Source organism: Octopus sinensis, linkage group LG2, assembly GCF_006345805.1.
Source record: "Octopus sinensis linkage group LG2, ASM634580v1, whole genome shotgun sequence".
Lineage (NCBI taxonomy): Eukaryota > Metazoa > Mollusca > Cephalopoda > Octopoda > Octopodidae > Octopus > Octopus sinensis.
Genome location: NC_042998.1, coordinates 40279333 through 40301284, shown reverse-complemented (window position 1 = coordinate 40301284; position 21952 = coordinate 40279333). Strand labels below are relative to the sequence as shown.

At 35.4% G+C, this 21952-nt stretch overlaps 1 protein-coding gene across 1 annotated transcript; it reads right to left on the bottom strand.

Moving 5' to 3' along the window:
• Positions 1–465: 465 nt before the first annotated feature.
• Positions 466–16868, bottom strand: LOC115232535 (V-type proton ATPase subunit G). Its single transcript, XM_029802474.2, has 3 exons — positions 16696–16868; positions 2072–2172; positions 466–1148 (listed from the first exon to the last, which is right to left on the bottom strand). Exons 1-3 carry the CDS (start codon positions 16775–16777, stop codon positions 978–980), a joined length of 354 nt encoding a protein of 117 aa, XP_029658334.1. The 5' UTR covers positions 16778–16868; the 3' UTR covers positions 466–977.
• Positions 16869–21952: the final 5084 nt, after the last annotated feature.

Sequence of the window (21952 nt, the reverse complement as noted above, 5' to 3'; positions counted from 1 at the left end):
CAGAGACAATACTCTATGCAACTGCTTGAGCAAGCAGCTAAATTCATCACTGTATCATCTCAAGAAAGAAGAGCAAATTGGTCAATGAAGCATCTTAGATATACAAAAACAGATGGAATGGTCATAGCTGTAATATGTTTATAGGTTTACTTGACTGAGACTATTGGCTGATGAGTGAAAGGTTAAATTGACTTTGTTGAGATGTCAATCAGAACCATAAAACAACATAGACTCACAATCAGTTTACTAATACAAACAGGCTGAGAGCATAACTTTTTGTGAACCAAACCTGGGTTTGTAAACTTATAGATAAACAGATTTTCATAAAACTGCCCATTTAGATCTAATCACTAACTACTATTGCAGAAGAATCACATTAAAGCAGGAGCTGAAAGTTAAGTTTAGATTCATTATATATTACAGTTAACAATAGACAAAATGAATTAAAAACAAAAATTGTGAAATATATTTCATTTTTCTTTTAATTTTCTTGAAACAAGTCAAATGTAAGTCCAATAATGTCTTACTTTTTCTAAATTGCCCATATAGCTGATATAACTGAAAATTTACACTCCTATCAAACTGATGGGATAACAAAAATTACAGCATTCAGAATCACTTTTAGTGAAGACTTAAAACTACCAGAAATGAATGAAGTATGAAAAACAAATAATGGTCAAGAACTGGAAAAAAAAAAAGAACATTCTTTCCTTTATTTCTGGCAGAGCAGTCTGCGTCAGACAAATTCTAACAGATGCAACTTTGCTGGTTAATTGAACTGTGCATACTTCATCTTTTGCAAGAATGGGTAGCATATGGAAATGTTGAAAATGTTCATGATGATTCTTCTGTGCCCTAGCCAATTTAAGTGTCTGGGCTTTTGATTTCAGCCTATCACCAATTTTATAACATATATGGTAACTAAGATAATATCCAGTATAATTTATATAATAAATCGCATGACAATAGACCAAATTTTACAAGGATTTAAAATTTTCATGTAACTCTGGTTTAATATCATACACCATATCTAGAAGTTTCTTCAAAGCATATTCTCTATTCTTCTTCACCATGTTGTTAAGATCTACTATTTTCCGTTGAGTGCTATCTTGAATACTTTGTTCCATATCACCTCGTGAACCAAGAACCTGAAATAAGGAAAAAATAATTATATTTATAAAAGCATTTATTCTAAAAGTTCTGTAGTAAAGAAATTATGAGTAAATAAAAGAATATTTGTCTTAATTTCAAAAGTAATTTTCTTTTTTCATCAAGAAATCTGATATTGTAAAAATTCATTAGATATATTAAATACCATTTTTTTTTTCTATCTACTTTAAACTTTTATAGGTGTATTTTGTCTTCAAGTGTTATATTTTTACATATAAATAAGAAATCTATATTTTAAGCACAAAACATTAATGCTCTCATCTGTTATGCCACAGTCTTGGGATCATGTGTCAGAAATTTATAAGTTCAATTCAGTTCATTAATATTGATCATCAAATTTACATATATGAAATTCACACCCTTATGTTTGTAAAATATCCATATTACAATTTTGATTATAAGAGGTAAAAATATAAATTCTATCAGGAGAAATTTGCTTCTTGTTTTCATTAAACAGTTTTCCATTTCCTATGTTCTATTTACAAGTAGTTTCAATCTTTCTTTGTCTTGCTAAACTTGTATCATATATAAACCCATTAGTTTAGTCACAGATTTATGTTAAGCTATGTAATTTATTTTGGTGGGGAGGGTTTAATGTAACGTGTGGGTGGAGAGCCCATAAATCACAGAGCTGTAAGAACTCAGTTTTGCTGAGGTAGGCAGGTTTTATCAAGAACCTCAAATCACCAGACATTTCAGTTCGATGTCATCTCCCTGTGAGGCTCAACATCTTGAGATCAGTCCTCACTACTTCATTCCATGTCTTCCTAGGTCTCCTTCTACAGGTTCTATTCACTTCAAGCAACAAATCTCAAACTATTTGAAAAGTCCCCTAAATGACAATTTATTATGAATACAGTTATCAAACCAAAGCATGCATACAAACATATACATCACTAACCTTGTTCTCATATTCTTTGTATTTCGAGTCAGACTCTGCACGGAAACTTTCGATTTCTGCTTGTGCTTCTTCTTTTGCTTGTTTAAGACGCCTTGCTTTTCCTTTAAATGCAAACAAACAAGAGGTGATAATTCATTTGAAACAGTTAATACCAATGCAAATATAGTGCAGATAGGTGCAAGAGTGGTTGTGTGGTAAGTAGCTTGCTTACCAACCACTTGGTTCCGGGTTCAGTCCCACTGCGTGGCACCTTCAGCAAATGTCTTCTACTATAGCCTCGGGCCGACCAAAGCCTTGTGAGTGGATTTGGTAGACGGAAACTGAAAGAAGCCGTTTGCATATGTGTGTGTGTGTGTGTATGTATATGTGTGTATGTGTTTGTGTGTATGTGTTTGTGTGTATGTGTTTGTGTGTATGTGTTTGTCTCTCCAACATCGCTTGACAACCAATGCTGGTATGTTTACGTCTCCATAACTTAGCGGTTCGGCAAAAGAGACCGATAGAATAAGTACTAGGCTTATAAAGAATAAGTCTTGGGGATGATTTGCTCAACTAAAGGCGGTGGCCTAGCATGGCCACAGTCAAATGATTGAAATGAGTAAAAGAATAGCTATTTGGAAAATCCAAAGTAAGATAAAGAAATATTTTATCTAGATGTGTCTGTGAGAATTGAGTACCTGAATATTTTATAGCTATCCTTTATTCAAAAATCATCTGCAATTAAAACAAAAATCTTACTCTCTTAAAGGACTTGACACACTGAATATTATAGTTCTGGGTATATAAAAATATGGAAAGGTCAAAGTTGGAATGCCTTTTAACACATTTCTGCTCTATCAAATTTTATAAAGAAGTAGCCAAAGATTGAAGACATTTGTAAAAACTAGTCTCTGTATTTTACATTCATTTTACCACATAAAGGTAGGAATATGCTTTGTAAGTTTGTTAGTATTTCAAATTTAAGCCAATACTAGTTGCTTAACCTATAATTTGAGCCCATCTACTCAGTATTCCCTTAACATGAAAGCAAACTGTTTTTACTAAAAGAGTGAAGGAATGTCAACTGCATTTTAAAGATCCTATCAGTCTGCTGAACTTGATACAGTTAGTGTTCTGCTAAAACTTTCATAAATTGATGGGTTAGAGTACGGATATGAGTAAAATAATTGGGATAATAAGATGAGGGGTAGATGCATTAAACAGATTAAAGCATGTTTAGTATAGTTTGCAAGTTCTAAGTAGCAAAGACAGAAGGACACAACATATGTAAGTGAACTGAAGGGTAATGCTATCAGTTGAATGAATTTTCTTTCTTTTCCATCCCAGATGCAGAAAGTACACTTCTACTTTAAAAGGTCTGCCAGTATTTAAAGTTGAAATATTTTCATTCCCAAAAAAAAAAAAAAAAGAGAAAACCTATCCTGAGGGTGCAATATTTGCCATATTATAGATGTATGACCACATGTTAAGTCATCACAGAAATGGAAATGCTAGCATGGAAAGCGGACGTTAAACGATGATGATGATGAACGAGCACTTATAGAGTACGTGAAGGTTTTAGCTGCTTCTCATGTACCCATTAGAAGAATGTTATAGGTGTATCTGCTTGGTAAGAGTAATGACCATGGTGATGCTGTTGAATTTTATATCAAGGTTGCTTCCAAAGTCTCTGTTCATTGAAATAGTACATGTTTGGTCAAGAGATGTCTATAGTGTGTTTTCAGTACCATCTGTGTGGCTAATGGTAACAGGAAAAGTAAAGAAGAAAATCTGTGGCAGCCATAACAAAACCTTGAGTTACACTGAACTGATAGAATGAGAGTCAAAGAAAGACCCATTGACACATTTTTGGACTAATTTGATGATACTTTTCCCTTCAGATGAGTAGATTATGGAATCCATATAAAAATAGCTTTCCTTTAATCATGTAAGATAGATATGAAGACAATGTTAAGAGCAACAACTTTATTTTTACTGAGATCCTCTAAGCATGTTAAGTTTCACAAGCAGGGACTTTGTGAAGGTAGGGGGAGAAAATAGTTTTACCACTCAAGAACAGTTATAGCACATAACCATCAACCCAATTTCACTCACATGACTTCAGTCAACTTGAAGCTATAGCAGAAGACACTTGCTTAAGATGCTGCACAGTGAGACTGAACCCAGAACTATGTGATTACAAAACAAGCTCCTTTATCATATCTCCATGTCTGTGCCTATTGTCAAAACGAATATACAAGGTGACAGTACTGTTCTAATTTTATAATCAGTGAGCACATTATTTAATAATGATATCAAATTAATAATATTCATTTCAACTAGAAATGCCAAAGAATGTATAGATTTACTACTATATTTAGAATCGGAGTAATGTCAACACCACGTCTGTTGTCAGAGTTCTAAAGAATTCAAATTATAATGTGCTGATTGTATAACCTTTGTAAACTATAAAAAAACAAATAGTACAAAGCCATCATGCAGAGCTGGTCAAAAAGGAGAAAGAATATACATTGTTAATATCCAAAGGAAAGCTCATTTATAAAGCAGACATTCAAGAAAAACTGTTAAGAATGATCATGATACCAATTTAGAATAGGCTTTGTGCAACTAGTACCAAATGGTGAAAATAGGGCTAAGTATTTGTAAATAAATTCAGTAAAGTAGGCCATGCAACACCAGCTGTTGCATTTATTCTTGCTTTTATATGAATTTTATAGCCTTAAAGCTTTATGAAACAAGAAAAGGTGAAGATTGTTATATCACTCATTTCTTTGCTGTACTAATTGTTGTCAAATAGAATGAGATTTTAATACCATTAGTTAAACAAAGATATTTAGATATTGCAAATAAAGATTTGACCAAGATGTCTATTATTCATTTATATAAATATGAATGGTTTATGCATATGTTTGCCCTGTATTCAGAAACTACAAAACTAATATCCACAAAAGCATGTATACTATTAATTGCCATCTCACAGGGAAGATTTGTTTAATGATTTGAGAAATAAAAGCGACATCTCCCTCAAACCGCACACAACTGCCTATCAGGGAATGACATAGTTGAAATGGAGTTGTATTAGAGAAAAGTAGAAATGCATACAGTTGGAAAAAAGTGGTAGTGTGAACTACTAATGAGAGATTCTAAAATGTGTTTGCGCAAAATTAAACTGTATTTCTTTCTTCTTCAGTCTTTCTCTCTCTCTCTAAAACAGTGGAACAGAATGAGAGATACACATGAAGAGAAAATACAGAGAGAGAGAGAAAGTGAAGGAGAATTATAACATTGATTTGTTTACATTTTTATCACTATTTCATATAACAACCTTTTTAAGCAGTCATTAGATTTCAATCTTTTGAACTTTGTAGATTCCATTCGTGTGCAAAAAAATAAAGTTCTTTGAAATATATTTTTCATCTTCTACTGATAAACCTATGTAGTGCTTCAACGCATCATTTAACTAATGAAGTGTTATATGCAGTGACAGTAAAAAAGGAAGGATGGAAAAAAAAAGGCAGGGAGTCACAGCATGGTATCGCAAGCTGCTAGAAACATCAACCAAATCCACCTCAAAGTACACTTTATAAATCTGATAAGTGTCATATACGTACAAGAGGGAAGTCAAAAATTATCTGCACTTTTGCCATAGCATATCTTTATTACTGTAACACTGTTTTCTGCGCATGCATGCTTATAGTTGGTACTATTGTGGTCACATGATCGAAATTTGAGCCTGATCGCACCATTTTTCTTTCTGGCTTTACTTTGTAAGCATGGCTGCTCCACTAGCAATGTGCACCAAAGAAGAACAAAGAGTAGTGATCCAATTTCTCTGGTTGGAAGGTGTGTCAGGTGCTGAAATTCATTGGAGGCTTTTAGCACAATACAGGGATGCCCATCAACCTCCACCACTGATGAGAAGATTCAACAAACTCAAGAGATGGTAATGATGAACTGGCGAGTTATCATCGATGAGGTAGCTTGTTCTCTACAGATAAGTCATGGTTCTGCCTATCAAATTATCCACAATGAGCTCAGCATCCATAAAGTCTGTGCAAGATGGGTGCCAAGAGAGCTTGCTGCAGAGCACAAGCATCTTGAGGTCTACCAACGTTTATTCGATTGCTACAACAACGAGGGCGGGGAATTTTTGAGCAGAATAGTCACAGGAGATGAAATGTGGGTCCATCATTAAGAAGCAGAATCCAAAAGACAGAATATGGAGTGGAAACATCCTGGCTCACCAGCAACGAAGTAATTCAAGATTCAGTCTTCTGTGGGAAAGGTGATTCTAACCTTTTCTTGGGACTCAAAAGGGCCTATACTGGAAGACTACTTGGAAAAGGGGTGTACAATCAACAGTGCAAGATACAGTACTTTGCTGACCAACAAACTGAATCCAGCAACTCACAATAAACGCTAAAGCCTATTGTCAAAGAAAATTTTGTTCTTTCATGACAAAGCACGGCTGCCCAAACTGTTGAAACCATTAACCAATTGGGTTTTGAGGTGCCAGAACACCCTGCTTACAGCCCACCCTTCTGACTATCATATCTTTGAACCACTCAAAGATGGTTTACAAGGTTGTTGATTTCCTATGGATGAAGATGTGAAGGAAGTGGTGTATAAATTGTTGCACAACCAACTGAAAATCTTCTTCTTTGAGTGAATACGCAAGCTTGTGGACTGCTGGAGCCAACACAGAAACTTCTACATGTTAGGGAGACTAATTAGAAATAGCAGCCCCATCTCTCCCAAGCCATAACGTATGTATGCAAATATGAGTCAACAGGGAAAAACCTCTTCATTTCAACAAGACCTGGCAGAAATGGCAACCACATATATATGAACTATCAAGGAAGTGTTAGCAAAAACTGGAAAATTACACCACACTATCTTATACATGCATATATGTTTGTATGAGCCAACAAGAGACCACTAAATAATAGCTAGGCTTCAGAAAGCCAACTTATTTGCAATTTAAATTTTTAAGCATTCTCACTTTCCTCTAAGTGTGAGTAGCCAATAGCTCTTCTACAACAAGGACTCTGCTCTTCCCCACTCTCTTTTCTCATACCTCTGCCCCTTGGGCTCTGTAGTGTGGTGAGCTACAAGGCAAACTTGCTAGTATCAGTGGCATGCAAAAAGTACCCTGTACACATTGTAAAGTAGTTGGCATTAAAAAGGGCATCCAGCCATGGAAACCATGCCAAAACAGATGATGGAGCATGATGCAGTCCTAGGATTTATCAGATCCTGTTGAGCCATGCTAGCATGGAACATGGATATTAAATGATGATGTTGGTGAATTTCCAGTCAGTCACAAAGGCAATTATTGTAAGTTGTTGAACTGAATTTGGTAGGTAATTGCCCATGTAAAATACCTGCTTTCACTTGACTGGTACATTATTTTATCAACTCATGGAGGGATAAAAAGCAAAGTTGTCCACAGTAAGATTTGAATGCAGAACAAAGAGCTAAAATAAATACTGCAAAGTTTTTTCATCCCTATCACTAATGATTCTGTCAGGTCCTCAACTTTGTTTACTGTTCAAACCTGCATCATAACCAGAGGGAGACCATGTTTTGTGATGTGCATATCAATAAGAAAACATTTTGAGTGCATTGTGTATAACTGATAATTCTAACCCTGTATTTGCATGTGAATATACATACATATTATATATACACACACATACATATATATATGTATGCACACACACACGCATATATATATACATACATATATGTATGTATAAGATATCAGAAAGGTTTTAGACAGTAGATGCTGTAATTGTACTGTTCAATGAACAATGTATTTTCTGGCAGACAAGTCAAATTTTTCCAACCAAAATTTAGAGCCAAAAAAGGTAAGTTGACTTATACACTAAGACAACTTTAGAGGACCAAAAATTCCATGTAAAATACAGCAGGATTTGGAAAGATAGTGGTGATGTTTGAATGTTTTCACTACATACTATGCCAACTTGTATGCCGGCAAAAACGTATTTGTATAAAGTTAATGATTATTGGTAGTCAGCCAATTTGAGTCAGTCTGCAAACAGGCATCACACTATCTACTCCTGTTCATGTCTTATAATGTTGTGTTAGAACAGCTCCGCAGTTTTTATAAGGCTGACAACTTCAAGCAACAAGCCAGCATCAAATTCTGCATGAAAACTCAGTAAATCTACTGCCAAATACCTTAAAATGTTTTGTCAGACTTTTGACAAACATTTTGTAAGCTGAATACAGTGCTTGAAAAGCATGCATGCTTTAAGACCAGCTGAGTGTCATTGCAACATGTTCAGAACAACCAATCACAAGCAAAACACATGGTGTGATTTAATTATGGCATTTGCTATATTTTCACATAAAGCCTAAACACACATCTTGAAGATTCTCACAGTAAACATAAATATATATCCTGTTGTTACAAAGTTTGCCCAAGCTCTTGATAATCAAATTGAAAGTGATCACATCACATGTGCCTTACTGTTTTTACCCAAAATGAAACTGAAGCTGAAAGGGAACTGCTTCAAGATGGTAAATGAAATTCAAAAGGAATTATAGATAGTAGGAGCAGCCTTCATGAAAAGACCCTTCATATACTTTTGAGCTGTGAAATACTGGTATTGCTATGTACATTCCTAAATAGACTATTTCAAAAATGACAGTTCCCAAATATAAATAATATATGAAATGCTGGCATACATTTTTAGGGAACAGTCTTATAACACTTTCTGATGATATATATATATATATATACATACAAAACAAATAAAAGAATACCACTAAATGGTAGCTAGGCTTCAGAAAGCCAACTTATTAGCAATTTGAATTTTTAAGCATTCTCACTTTCCTTTAAGTGTGAGTAGCCAATAGCTCTTCTACAACAAGTACCCTGCTCTGCCCCACTCCCTTTTCTCATTCATTAACCCTTTTATTCAATCTTTTATTCATTTCAATCATTTGACTGTGGCCATGCTGGAGTACCACTTTGAGGGGTTTTTAGTCGAACAAAACTCCAGGACTTATTTTTTAAAGCCTAGTATTCATTCTACGAGGGACATTCAATAAGTAATGCCCCTGACCCACTTGCAGTTGTTTGATCTAGCTGAAATTTTGCATGTGCAATTATTTATATCTCTATAGATTAAGTGGCAAATTACAGCTCTGAAATAATTGTGGTTTCTGATTAACAGGTGTTTGAACTGAGTCAAGTGTGAAATGGAGCCTGTTGAGTGTCGAGCAGTGATCCGGTTTTTGTATTTGAAAGGACGCACACCACGGGAGACTTTCAATGAAATGAAAGTAACTTATGGTGATGATGCCCCATCATATGACCTTGTAAAACGCAGGCATCATGAATTCAAACATGGTCAGAACTCTGTGGAAATAGCTCCCAGATCTGGTTGCCCCGCTTCTGTCATTGATGAGGCATCTGTCCGTCAAGTTGAGGCTGCCATTTTGGAAGATCGACGCATAACTATTCGCCAAATAGCCCATGAGGTCAAGATTAGTACCAGGTCTGTGGAAACTATCATTCATGACCATTTGCATATGCAAAAGGTGTCTGCCAGATGGATTCCCAGGTTGCTCACACCTTTCCAGAAGCAAGAACACATCGAGTGCTTGAGGATGAATTTGGAGATGTGCCAAGAAGATGAGTCAAAATTTTTCAAAAGAATTATTACACAGGATGAAACCTGGGTCCATCACTATGATCCAGAGACCACAGCCCAGTCAATGCAGTGGAAGCACCGTGACTCACCTCCTCCAAAGAAGGTAAGGGTGCAGCCCTCCGCTTGCAAGGTCATGCTCACAGTCTTCTGGGACCAGGACGGAGTAGTGATGACAGATTTCCTGGCAAAGGGTACCACAATTACAGGAGCCTATTATGCTTCACTCTTGAAGAAATTAAGAGAAGCTATCAAAATCAAGAGGCGGGGCAAGATCAGCAAAAGCATCCTCCTCCTGCAGGACAATGCTCTGGTCCACAACTCGCGTGTCGCCAGATCAGAAGCACAGGTGTGCAGCTATGAACTCCTCCCCCATCCCCCTACTCTCCTGGCCTTGCACTCTCTGATTTTCACCTCTTCCCAGCCATGAAGTTGTTTTTGAATGGAAAGCGTTTCCCAGATGATGCAGCCTTGATTTCTGAAGTCATGCCGTGGTTGGAGGACCAAGCTGGAGTCTTCTACAAAAACGGTCTCCAGAGCTGCATCAAACGATGGGAGAAATGCGTAACTCTGGGTGATTCCTATGTAGAAAAAGACTAATAACTGCGAAGTTTCGTTGCTCTACTGCAATGGGAAGTGGGTCAGGGGCATTACTTATTGAACGCCCCTCGTACCAATCTCTTTTGTCAAACCAATAAGTTATCGGGTCATAAACACATCAACACTGGCTGTCAAGCAGTGATGAGAGGTCAAACAGACGCAAAGACATGCACACATAATACATACATACATATATACATACACACACACAATAGGCTTCTTTCAGTTTTCATCTACCAAATCCACTCACAAGGCTTTAGTCGACCCAAGGCTACAGTAGAAGGTGCCACACTAATATTTATATACCATGTTCATAATATTTTTTTGTGTGCATATCTATTTTCTCCATGCTGGCATGGGTAAGATGAGATTTATTGAAGTAATATTCTTCAATTGGATGTTCCTCCTGTCACAAACCTTTACCTGTTTTTCAAGTAAGATATTTATATTCCATTTGACTTCACAAGATGAAACAACCAAACTGCAGGAATATTGTTACCATAGCTAAAAACCATGCCAGGCAAAGACACAGAAATAAACATTTATGCACATATATATCTTATTTCTTTCAGTCATTAGACTGTGGCCGTACTGGAGCACCATCTTGAATGATTTTAGTTGAACAAATCAACCAAAGTATTTTTTTAAAGGCTAGTACTTATTCTCTCAGTCTCTTTTCTGAACCAAGTTCCAGAGGCATAAATATACTAACACTGGTTGTCAAGTGTTGGTGGGGGACAAACACAAGAACAAATACACACACACACACACATATATATTTATTTAATAGCATCCATCTACCAAATCCACTCACAAGGCTTTGGTTGAGCCAAGGTTATAGTATAACACACTTGCCCAAGGTGCCATGCAGTGAGACTGAACCCAGTACCATGTGGGTGGTGCTGGGAAGCAAATTTTTTATCACACAACAATGCATGTATATGTAATATGATATAAATACATGTATAACTCTTCTTAATATTGGTTTAAGAACATTTTTGCTGTGACATAAGTCAACCTCACTCAGTATTATGATTGCTTACAATTATATCTTTTTTTTTACTTATACAAGACTTTTTTTACTGATTCTGGCTCCTTGGGTGTGGGTGAGTGTGTATACACACACACACATAGGAATGGCTTCTGTACAATTTCCATCAACCACTTTTACTCACAAGACACAAGTCCATCCAAAGCTACTAAGTGGTAGGATGGAATCTGAAACCTGATGGTTAGAAAATGAACTCCATTATTTTACAGCCATACCTGCGCATACAGACATACAAACAAGCTAGGAACTAGGACCAATAAAGAAACCTTTCATCAACCAAAAACAGAAAAAAGACAATTGTAAGCACTCTTAATATCAAGTAAAGATATCACAACAAAAATATCTTCAAACCAATATTAAACAGAATTAGTATCATGGGTTTCACATTCAGTATTTTGAAGATAAAATATGACTCATGGTCAGGAGCAAAATTTTCCATGTAATATTTTATGGGTACTACTTGAAATTGGTTTTTAAATACTCTATTCACTGTAGTATGTAAATGGTTTAATCAGCCTTTCAACTTCTAAATGCTTTAATTTTTTCTTATTTTTTATAACAGGGCCTCAGAGGCTAGTGGAAGAAAGGGGAGGAAGAAGATATCCTCAAACTGAAAACCTGGCCTAAATGCTTGCAATAGAGAGGGCTGCACCAAAAACACCAGGTGGTGGTGTTAAACCAGGCAACAGGTTAAGTCTTCCACCAAAACAGGTTATGGAAGAATTTGCACTCTGAATGCAAACAGCAGAACAAATACTGCAAGGCATTCAGTTTAATATTCTTATATTACCACCAATTCACTGTAGTGTTTATCTGGTAGTGTTTATCTAACCAGAAAGGATGAAAGCAGAGTTGACCTCACTGAGATTTGAACTTAGAGTGCAGAGATAAGCCAAATTCAACAATGAATCCAGCAATAAAGAAATAACCCAAAACTTCATGTGTGTGTGTGTGTGTGTATACACATGTACTTTTATTTCATAGGGTTTACCACACTACCATTCTTCTCATCTTAGGCCAAATATGCTAAAACTTGACTTGACCACTTCTTTACTATCAATACCGTACTTTTTTTTACTCTGTACTCATCTACATCAATTCATATCCCATATCTATACAAGTGCAGTAATCTTTTCAGTATACAATGTCTACCTATATTCTACTTTCCATGCAAGATAAAGTTACACATCCAATAAATCATAATTCTCTACGTTGCCCTATACATTCAATGTACATGTCTTCACAACTTGTAGTACATATTTTTTTTAACATGCTCCATACAGTCTGCTTTTTGCCTCTTTTCTTAGTCTAATAATTATACTTTCCTTTCCAATACATACAATACCAATTAAGTCACCTAAGTAACAAACTAGCCACAACTAGTGAGCTATCTGAGCAAAATTAAGGATACCCCTATTACTAACTATTCCTGAAAATCTAGTACATGTGAAGTCCTGATTCTTTGTTAGTCTCTTAAAATTTCTACTGCACTTTTTGTATCTTTTATTCTTTCCCTTCCTGCTAAATCATTTGAGGTTTGGAATTTTTGCAGTAGTTGAAGAAATTCAGTTGTAAGGCATAGTTCATCAGTATAGGGAAGTTCATATGGGTAACAAGTCCTCAACTCCAGTGTTATACCATTAAATGCATGTGCGCATGCATATATACATTTTATATGGCTAGCACAGTTAAGTTAATACCAATACTTCTAGTTTAATATGTCATCTTGAAATTCTATTATATAAGTTTTTATACTTACACATATAGCATTATGGCTTTTTTTCTTAGCACAAAACCACAAGTGTGCTTGATAGATTTTTATGAAGGATTTGTGTTGAGTTTAAAGTGTACATGTAAGATATACAGTTAGCTTTAAGTTATAACATAACAGAAAAATAGAGCCTTCATTTGTTAAGATAGGTCTTTGTCACCTTCTCTTTGAATATATAGTGTCAAGAATTTTAACTAGCAGGATAACTGTTTATGACAAGGAAGTGTATAGTAAAAAAGAAGTTCATGACCAATGCATGATGAAATATAAAAGTAAAAGGCTATAAAAGAGTGCCAAGAAAAATTACAAAAGAATTTCTGACATTTAGAACAGGTAGAGTAAATACGATAACGGATATTTGAGTTGCTTTTTAGTACTTATGAGAAACTGCATTTGAAGTAAAATGAATCAATGTTTAAAGAAAATGAAATAATTGAATATCTGAAAGTTGCTAATATCTAGTTCAATAACACATCATTTGAGACTCAAACTGTAGTAATCTAAGCATTATGGCTCTCATAGGAACCAAATTAGTACCAAGACAACTGAAAAAAAGTCATACAATGTATCCCAAAAGATGCAAAATGATTCATTATAATAAACTACCATTTTATTTATTTATCTTTTAGCAAATAAAAAATCCACTTTTACTGATTTTTGTTTGTTTTCTGGTTTTGTTTTTGGGGCTATGTCTAAGAAACTTGGCACAAATTGAAATTAGCTCTTACATTGATTTTTAAATCAAAATGAACAAAGTATATGAAGAAAGAGTACACTATAAATGTCCATGTTATTCTAACTTGATTGTTGTTGAATTATTCCGATTAAGTTAACCAAGGTTAAGGGAAGCTCATCATAACTTAAGAGCAACTTAAAATCAGTACCCTTGATTTTTATGGTAAGAGTAACAATTAGAACATGGAGCTACCTTTGTTTAAAATCTACTCAGATATTACTGAAGATGAAGGTGGCAGTTGTTATGTAATGCTATATCAGCCTACGAGCAAACTTCTAGTCCATAGAAATTCACAAATCAGATATACCATATTTCCACCAAGCTGAGAACAAGCAACTCCAACAAGCTAGCCACATGGGGGTGCAGTGTTGTACTTTGAACAAGTATTCTCAGCATTATCTAGTATTCCTGTACACCTGTACATTCTGACCAGCAAAGTAGAGTCAGAACATGAGAGCTGTTGATTTTCTGCACTCATCATTAGTGGTGTGCATTCCAGCATAGATTTTTTTTTAATTTATGAGATTATTGATACAGCAGCTATTTTTATGTGCATTTTTTTAATCTGAATTAGCGAGGCATATAGTATTTATTAAGAAGACACTATATAGTGTTCTGGGATCGGCTGGGTTTGAAGATGTTGGACTCTGTTACAACAAGCTGTACAACCCAGATCTCCTAGCAGAAGCTAGAAAGAGAGACTAAAGTCATTATACAATGGTCTTGAGGCTTAAAGATTCATTCCTAGTTGATAACCTAACAGAGAATTTGCATATAGTCAGGCTACTAAGGTTTCAAGTATCGTGGGCTGCATGTGAGTTTGTGTTTTCTGGATTAAAACAAAAAAATTGGTGGTTTCACTATGTTGTTAAAATAACGTTCTGGTATCTGTGGATGGTTAAAAATGTAGTTGTGGAGTCTTATACAGGATATCAAAAGCTGGTTATAGCTAATCTTTCAATTTCACATTTTTTATTTCACTATGTAATTTGATTTTTTGTATGAGTACTTCGAATTTTTAAAATTTTTATTTATTTATTAGAGGAAAAAAACTGGTACTAATGATCGTTGCAGCCCACCACCCACCCCGTCTGCTGTGATAAGTGCAGTTAATGTTCAATTTCGATTTCTGTAAATCAGTCTACAAGAAAACGAGCAAGACAAAGGATAAGAATTCTAGAGGACTTTCAATATGGGAAGGGATGATATGGCAGAAAGTTAAGTGTGGGAGATAAGATATATACACAGTAGGGTGACAAGATGAAACAGGTGTTATGCAAAGTAGGAAGCAGTAGGCTAGTTGAGAGTAGCTGAGGCTGTTGTAATGTAGAACAGAGAGAGATAAACAATATATCTGATCGTAGTGTGTTAGTGAATGAATCCTTGCCAATCGGTAAAATGGTTTTCATTTGAATGCATTCTAGGATGTTTATCTGTATAACAGAACTCTGTAATATAGGTTGCTCCTAAGCTTAGCAGAGGGTTAGTAATCAATCAAGGCGGATGTATTTTCTGGGTTTGGAGAAGCTTTGTCTAGACGATACAGTTTTTGCGATATTGGATTGTGTAGATGTTGACAAAACAAATATATAAAGTAGAAAATGTTTCTAATGCGACAGAAATACTGAAAAGTTTCGAAACATAAAAAATAACATTAAGAATATTATGAAAATTTCAACTTGACCTTAAATTAAACGTATTTAGTCTTTCATAGTAAAACAGACGGATCTAAACATCATTAATGTCTCTTCCGAAAATTGTGTCAGTATCAAATAGCGTAGCGACTTAGCCTGTCGTTAACATAGAATTAGTATTTTCAAGTGGACACAATATTTCGGTAAAGTAAATAAATACCGTTATTCGAAAATGTATCAATTTTCAAGTATATTTGTAAATATGCACCTGAGAAAATTTAACATTTTTAATGCTTCCATCGTATTCTTAATTTCCAATCAACGAAACAGGACATTAATCAGCAAAATAAGTCTAACTGGTTCCTGAAACAAAGTCTATCATTGAAATTATCGAGAGAGAAGCTTTTCATTTTCCCTTCCAGTGTTTCTTTCGTAATTTCTAAAAGAAATGTAAAATATGCTTGGAATACTTTATTGAAGAAAAAATAATTACGCACCTGCCAAACAGAACACCTGCTGGTTGAAAGCTACTAGATTTAATTTAATAACGATACACGTAGATTTTAGGCCATGACAGAGTGAAGATTTTTCAAAGTGATACAACCACTATAGAAAATCAGATGATCTTTGAAAGAATGCCCACGCAAAACGATATACGGCCTTGCCCTTCGATTGTAATACCATCGATATTCATATTATTAAAAAAATCTACAGTCGTTATTAAAAATCACACATAATAAAGCGGATAAAATACTAATATTTAACTTAAACCATCACCAAAATTGGCTAAATTATTAATGGGTTTGAGATAATTTTGAAAAATAATTTTAATCTTCCCTAAATAAATATTCATTCCAAATTTGAAGGTTATATATCATATGACAGTACTTACTGAGAAAAGGGGAGTGGACAGCTAGGATGATATCTTCTTTGGTTTTATTGTATTAAAACTAAATTAACAATCTGTGATGAAAAGAAAATCACAGAAGAAAAATTATATAATTATGAAATGCTAATATAGTATCTTAGTTCCAAATGCAGTGGACGACAATAATGCGTCTCGGGATCAATGTCCAAACAAGAGGATATATATCAAACGAAGAAGATACCATCAGTTCTTATTCTCAAGACAAAACAGTAAATAACTTACGCTTTCTAGCTTCGGCTACTTTCTCGGCAGCTTTCTTTTCAGCAGCCAAAAGTTGTTGTATTCCAGCAGATTGACTAGCCATAATAGATTTATTTGGAAGAAAATTAGCGAGGTGAAGTACTTGAGTTCTTCTGCAACTGTAGTGGACTAGTCATGTGACATCACAAAAGCGGATGTTTGATGACGTTTTATCACTAAGTTTGTGTCAACAATGAGTCGGGATTACCTCCCTTCGCTTTTAATATTTTTGTTGGTTCTCATTGCAATGCAAAGGCAATTAGGGCAAGAAATGGACTTTAGTCAAACTATGAACCTCAGTAATATATATACAAGTTCTGGTAATTGTTCAGTTTGCATTCGTAAAAAAAAGTGTACAAGGACATAACTAAATACATTAAAGTATGTTCTCTGATACTTCACTCATTCATGTCACCCCTTCATCTTTATCTGTTATTTACAACTGATTTCTAGCTTCGTTTTCGAGAAAATGATTATTTACTCGATATATAAAACTATTTGTATCTCTCACATATAAATCTATATTTCTGACTTGTTATCTAGCTATCATTTCTTAGTGCTTTCTTCTTTCCTTTCATAAAACAGACTTGCAGCTAAAAGTACGCCTCAAAAAAATAAACAAGAACTGAAAAAAAAACTAAAATGTAAGTTATCAATATTATCAACAATACGTTTTAATTTTACGAACGTAAACTGAACAATTATCCAGATTCTTATTTCATAAACACCAACTGACTATAAAGTTAGTCCAGGCCTTGATGGATGGATGTAAAGAATACGCTCACCACCCGTTTTCGGCGTAACCCTAACCCTAAACAAACCTGTGTGCGTATTCTTTACCTTTGCCCAGGCCTCTACTTTGTACTTTCTTCACCATCTAATAATATTCTTCATAATACGTTAGCGTGGTGTCAAATTGTAAATGGACCAAACGATTAACGAGACTGAGCTTGTGATTTAAGTTCTTTGGCTCACTGCTCTTTACATTTCTCATACTGTTAATACCTGAGATAGATATGAATGTCACGCAATTTCATTCCACTTTCCGTTGGAATTATCGACGAGGACTTTGTGTCTACGTGGGCAATTAATATTTATATTATACAATATTTTTTAACATCACGAAGAAATGAAATATATAAAGGTCTTAAAGAATAAGGAATTTTTTAGACTTTTCCTTATAAAAATATCTTTTGAACATACACTTCGTTGAAATAACGATATTAAACGCTAGTGTAATATACTGAATGTCGAACGCAAGAGAAATTACAATTGACGAAGAGGCACTGGAAAAAAAAAACTTATTTATATGTGTTTCACCATGAAGAAGCAGTATCCTTGATCTTAGTGTGTCCCCCCGAGACTTGTGAGATTGAGACGGTTCGTATTCAGTTTAAATGTGTAATTGGACGTCTGAAAACGAAATTCCTGACGATTGGGGAATTGAACGAGAATTGGTCATAGTGATACACGCGTAGAGTGGGGAATGAGGAAGGGAGAGACAGATGGATGTTGGTAAAGGTAGTATGCAACAAGCAAATTCTGTGGACCACAGGTAATTGTAGTAGCAATGATAATAGAAGAAAGAGTAAAGAGACAGCGTTGATATGAGTTAGAGACCGAAATTTTCTAACCCATATCAGTGAATCTTTGTCAATCAACCCATTGGCTTTCATATGGATGTGTTCTAAGTTGTTTCTGTACATTAGCAGTTGTTCTATCTATGAGAGCAGTATTCCATTAGGGATCTCACTTGTAATGAATGAGCAACTGTTCAGAGCAAAAGTATTTTCTGACCCTGAAGAAGACTAGTCTTTGGTATATATTTTTTGCCATGTTATATATATATTATGGAGATGTACTTGCATAGCAAGTGACTTGATCTGAGATCGTGTGCTGGAACAAAAACAATTGCAGCATGGAAGGTGTTTATAAGCCATTCAAGAAACACACAAAACCGTTAGATTCACTTCAACATTTAAATTTAATTTGTTGCATCTCAGATGCAGCACGAAGCTTTGTCAGTGAACAGGTCGCGGTCTGAAAGCGACGAAAATATTTTGACAAATTAAATTTAAATGTTGAAGTAAATCTAACGGATTTTGTGTGTTTCTTAAATGGCTTATAAACACCTTCCACGCTGCAATTGTTATATATATATATATATATATATATATATATATATATATATATATATATATGTGAAATCATCAATAATTGTGAGGTGTGCAATTGTTATATATATATATATATATATGTGAAATCATCAATAATTGTGAGGTGTGGTATTTGTTACGACTTTGAGGGTTTAAATTGCATGTTGTTCTTGAGTATGACTAAGAGGGTGAGGTACAAGATTGTTTCTTTTATACACGTAATGATAATATCTTTGTGCTGCTGAAGTAGACAAGATTATGTTCCCAGTGGTAAGCCTCTGTTCATGGAGGAAGTGCAGGTTTGATGTTAGATGTAAAGGTGGTCTGTGAATCATGCCTGTGTGCAGAAGGTTAGGGAAAAGTGAAAATTGGTAGCATCTGCATAAGATTGAGCATCATTAGGAGTGACAGCAAGTAAATCATTAATATAGTAAGGAAAATGTATGAGCAACACAGCTGAACTCTAACCATTTAGAATTCTGACTACTCTGTCAAATGTAAGGTTTATTTATTCACATTCTCTTGTAGCTTTGAGATTTTGATGATATAGTTGTTTATTTTTAAAACAATGTTATACAGCAGGTGTGAGAAGCTTGATCTGACCAGTTTTAACATAAAACAAGGGAGAATATTTTGTCCAGTTATGGTCAGTTTAAATGCTAAAGGGTTAAGGTAAGGGGGGGTCAACCACATTGACTAGGTATATTTTACTGGTACTTTATTGACTCCAAAAGGATCATCATCATCGTTTAACGTCCGCTTTCCCATCTGGCATGGGTTGGACGGTTTGACTGAGGACTGGTGAGCCAGATGGCTGCACCAGGTTCCATTCTGATCTGGTAGAGTTTCTACGGCTGGATGGCCTTCCTAACGCCAAGCACTCTGAGAGTGTAGTGGGCACTTTTACGTGCCACCAGCAGTCAGGTGGTACTGGCAACAGCCATGCTTAAATGGTGTTTTTTATGTGCCACCTGCACAGGAGCCAGTTCAGCAGCACTGGCAACGACCTCGCTCGAATGTTGTTTTTCACATGCCACCGGCACAAGTGCCAGTAGGGTGACGCTGGTAACAATCATGCTCAAATGGTGCTCTTTACATGCCACCAGCACAGAAGTCAGTCAGCAGCCCTGGCAACGATCACACTCGGATGGTGCTCTTAGCGCTTCACTTGCACGGATGCCAATTATGCAGTGCTGTCATCGAATTTGATTTCGGTTTCACTTGCCTCAACAGGTCTTCACAAGCAGAGTTTAGTATCCAATGAAGGAAAGGTATGCATAAGTGGGCTGGTTACACCACTGGCATAGGCCAAGGGTTATGGTCTCACTTGGCTTGCCAAGTCTTCTCAAGCACAGGAAATGTAAAACTAGTTACAGTATGAGTTAAACTCGGAACATAAAGTATATTAAGACAAAAGGGTAACACCGTTAGTAAGAGAGGTTATGAAGGTAAAGAAGGTAGATGAAATATTGTAACTGAATAAATTAAAGGAAGCTAAAAGCAGTTACAGGCAAGACAAGAAAAGGTGAAAAGATTTTAGATTTTTTTTAAAGAAATCTCAAATCTCAGAAAAATAAAAGATTTCAAAAATCACTTGAAGAATAATATTTCAAAGCTTGGTAAACTTCACAAACTTAAAAAAGCCTTAAAGAAAATAAAATCAAACATACATACATTTTAGGCACAAGAGAACATAAAACGCAGCTGACTCACAAACTAACAATACACACACCTGTATGTGTGTTCAATTTAGTTTATAAACCTCGAGCTACTTCCAATTCATATTGTAGAACAATTCACACCAGCATATGATCATAACATGTACAATGCATTAGTCTAACAGGATATTAATTCTACTATCCATACTCTTAATAATAATAATAGTTGCAAATTTTGGTACAGGGCCAGCAATTTTTGAGGGGAGAGGAAGTCAATTACATCAAGCCCAGTGCTTTACTGGTACTTATTTTATCAGCTCAAAAGGATGCAAGGCAATGTCAATGTTGGCAGAATTTGATTTCAGAATGTAAAGATGGACAAAATGCAACAAAGTATTTTGTCTAACGTGTCATTGGTTCTGCCAGCTTGCAACCTTAATAATAATAATATTAATAATAATAATAATAATAATAATAATAACAATAACAATAACAACAACAACAACAACAATAACTGCCCTGATGCAATACCAGGCAGTGACTCTCATGGCTTTTGATCTTAACTTATTGGAAGTGTTATCATGTACATTGTTTTGTCTTGGTATAAAAGATGGGCTACAGTAAATATTCTGCTCAATACCAGAGATTTGCTTGTCAGTTGTTTGACCATAACCAGTTGAGCATGTCCCTTAGTGGCTGATGATATGTGCATCTCTGATCATGAGCAGAAGTAATGGGGGAACATCATGGCCATGTGTTGCAAGGAATTCTTTGGGGTTTGAATAATTCACCTCTGAAAACATGGGTGTTTCATTCATCATCCTTAAACCTTTTGAGCAGGATGGGCAACTCGACCTGAAGAAAATTCTAACTGGGCTCCACCTGCAAGGTCATGCACTGTTTATCTTGATATAAGATCACCATGTTACACACGTGGTTGTGATGTATGTGTCTGGTGTACCCTTATCAGATGGGTAGTCATGATGGGTACATTGGTAATGGTTTCCCAGTGTCATTTTGGTAGCATGTGCTGCTCTCTCACTCAATGATAATGATAACGGAAAATTATTTAAGAATGATCCCTGGCTTACCATCCATGCAGGAAGTGCAAAAGAGTGCCTTAACAGGGACATCACACATACTGAGAAGAGCATTGTTGCTGTGAATTTTCTTTCTCTTTTCCCCTTTATTTTCTTTTCTCTTTTATTTTTTTCTCTTTTTCTTGTTTATGTCATTTGACTGTGGCCATGCTGGGACACCACCTTTTAGTCGAAAAAATCGACCCCAAGACTTATTCTTTGTAAGCTTCGTACTTATTCTGTCGGTCACTTTTGCCGAACTGCACCCGTTTATGTCCCCATTTAAGTAACGGGGACATAAACACACCAACATCAGTTGTGAAGCACCGGGGAGGGGGGGACAAAC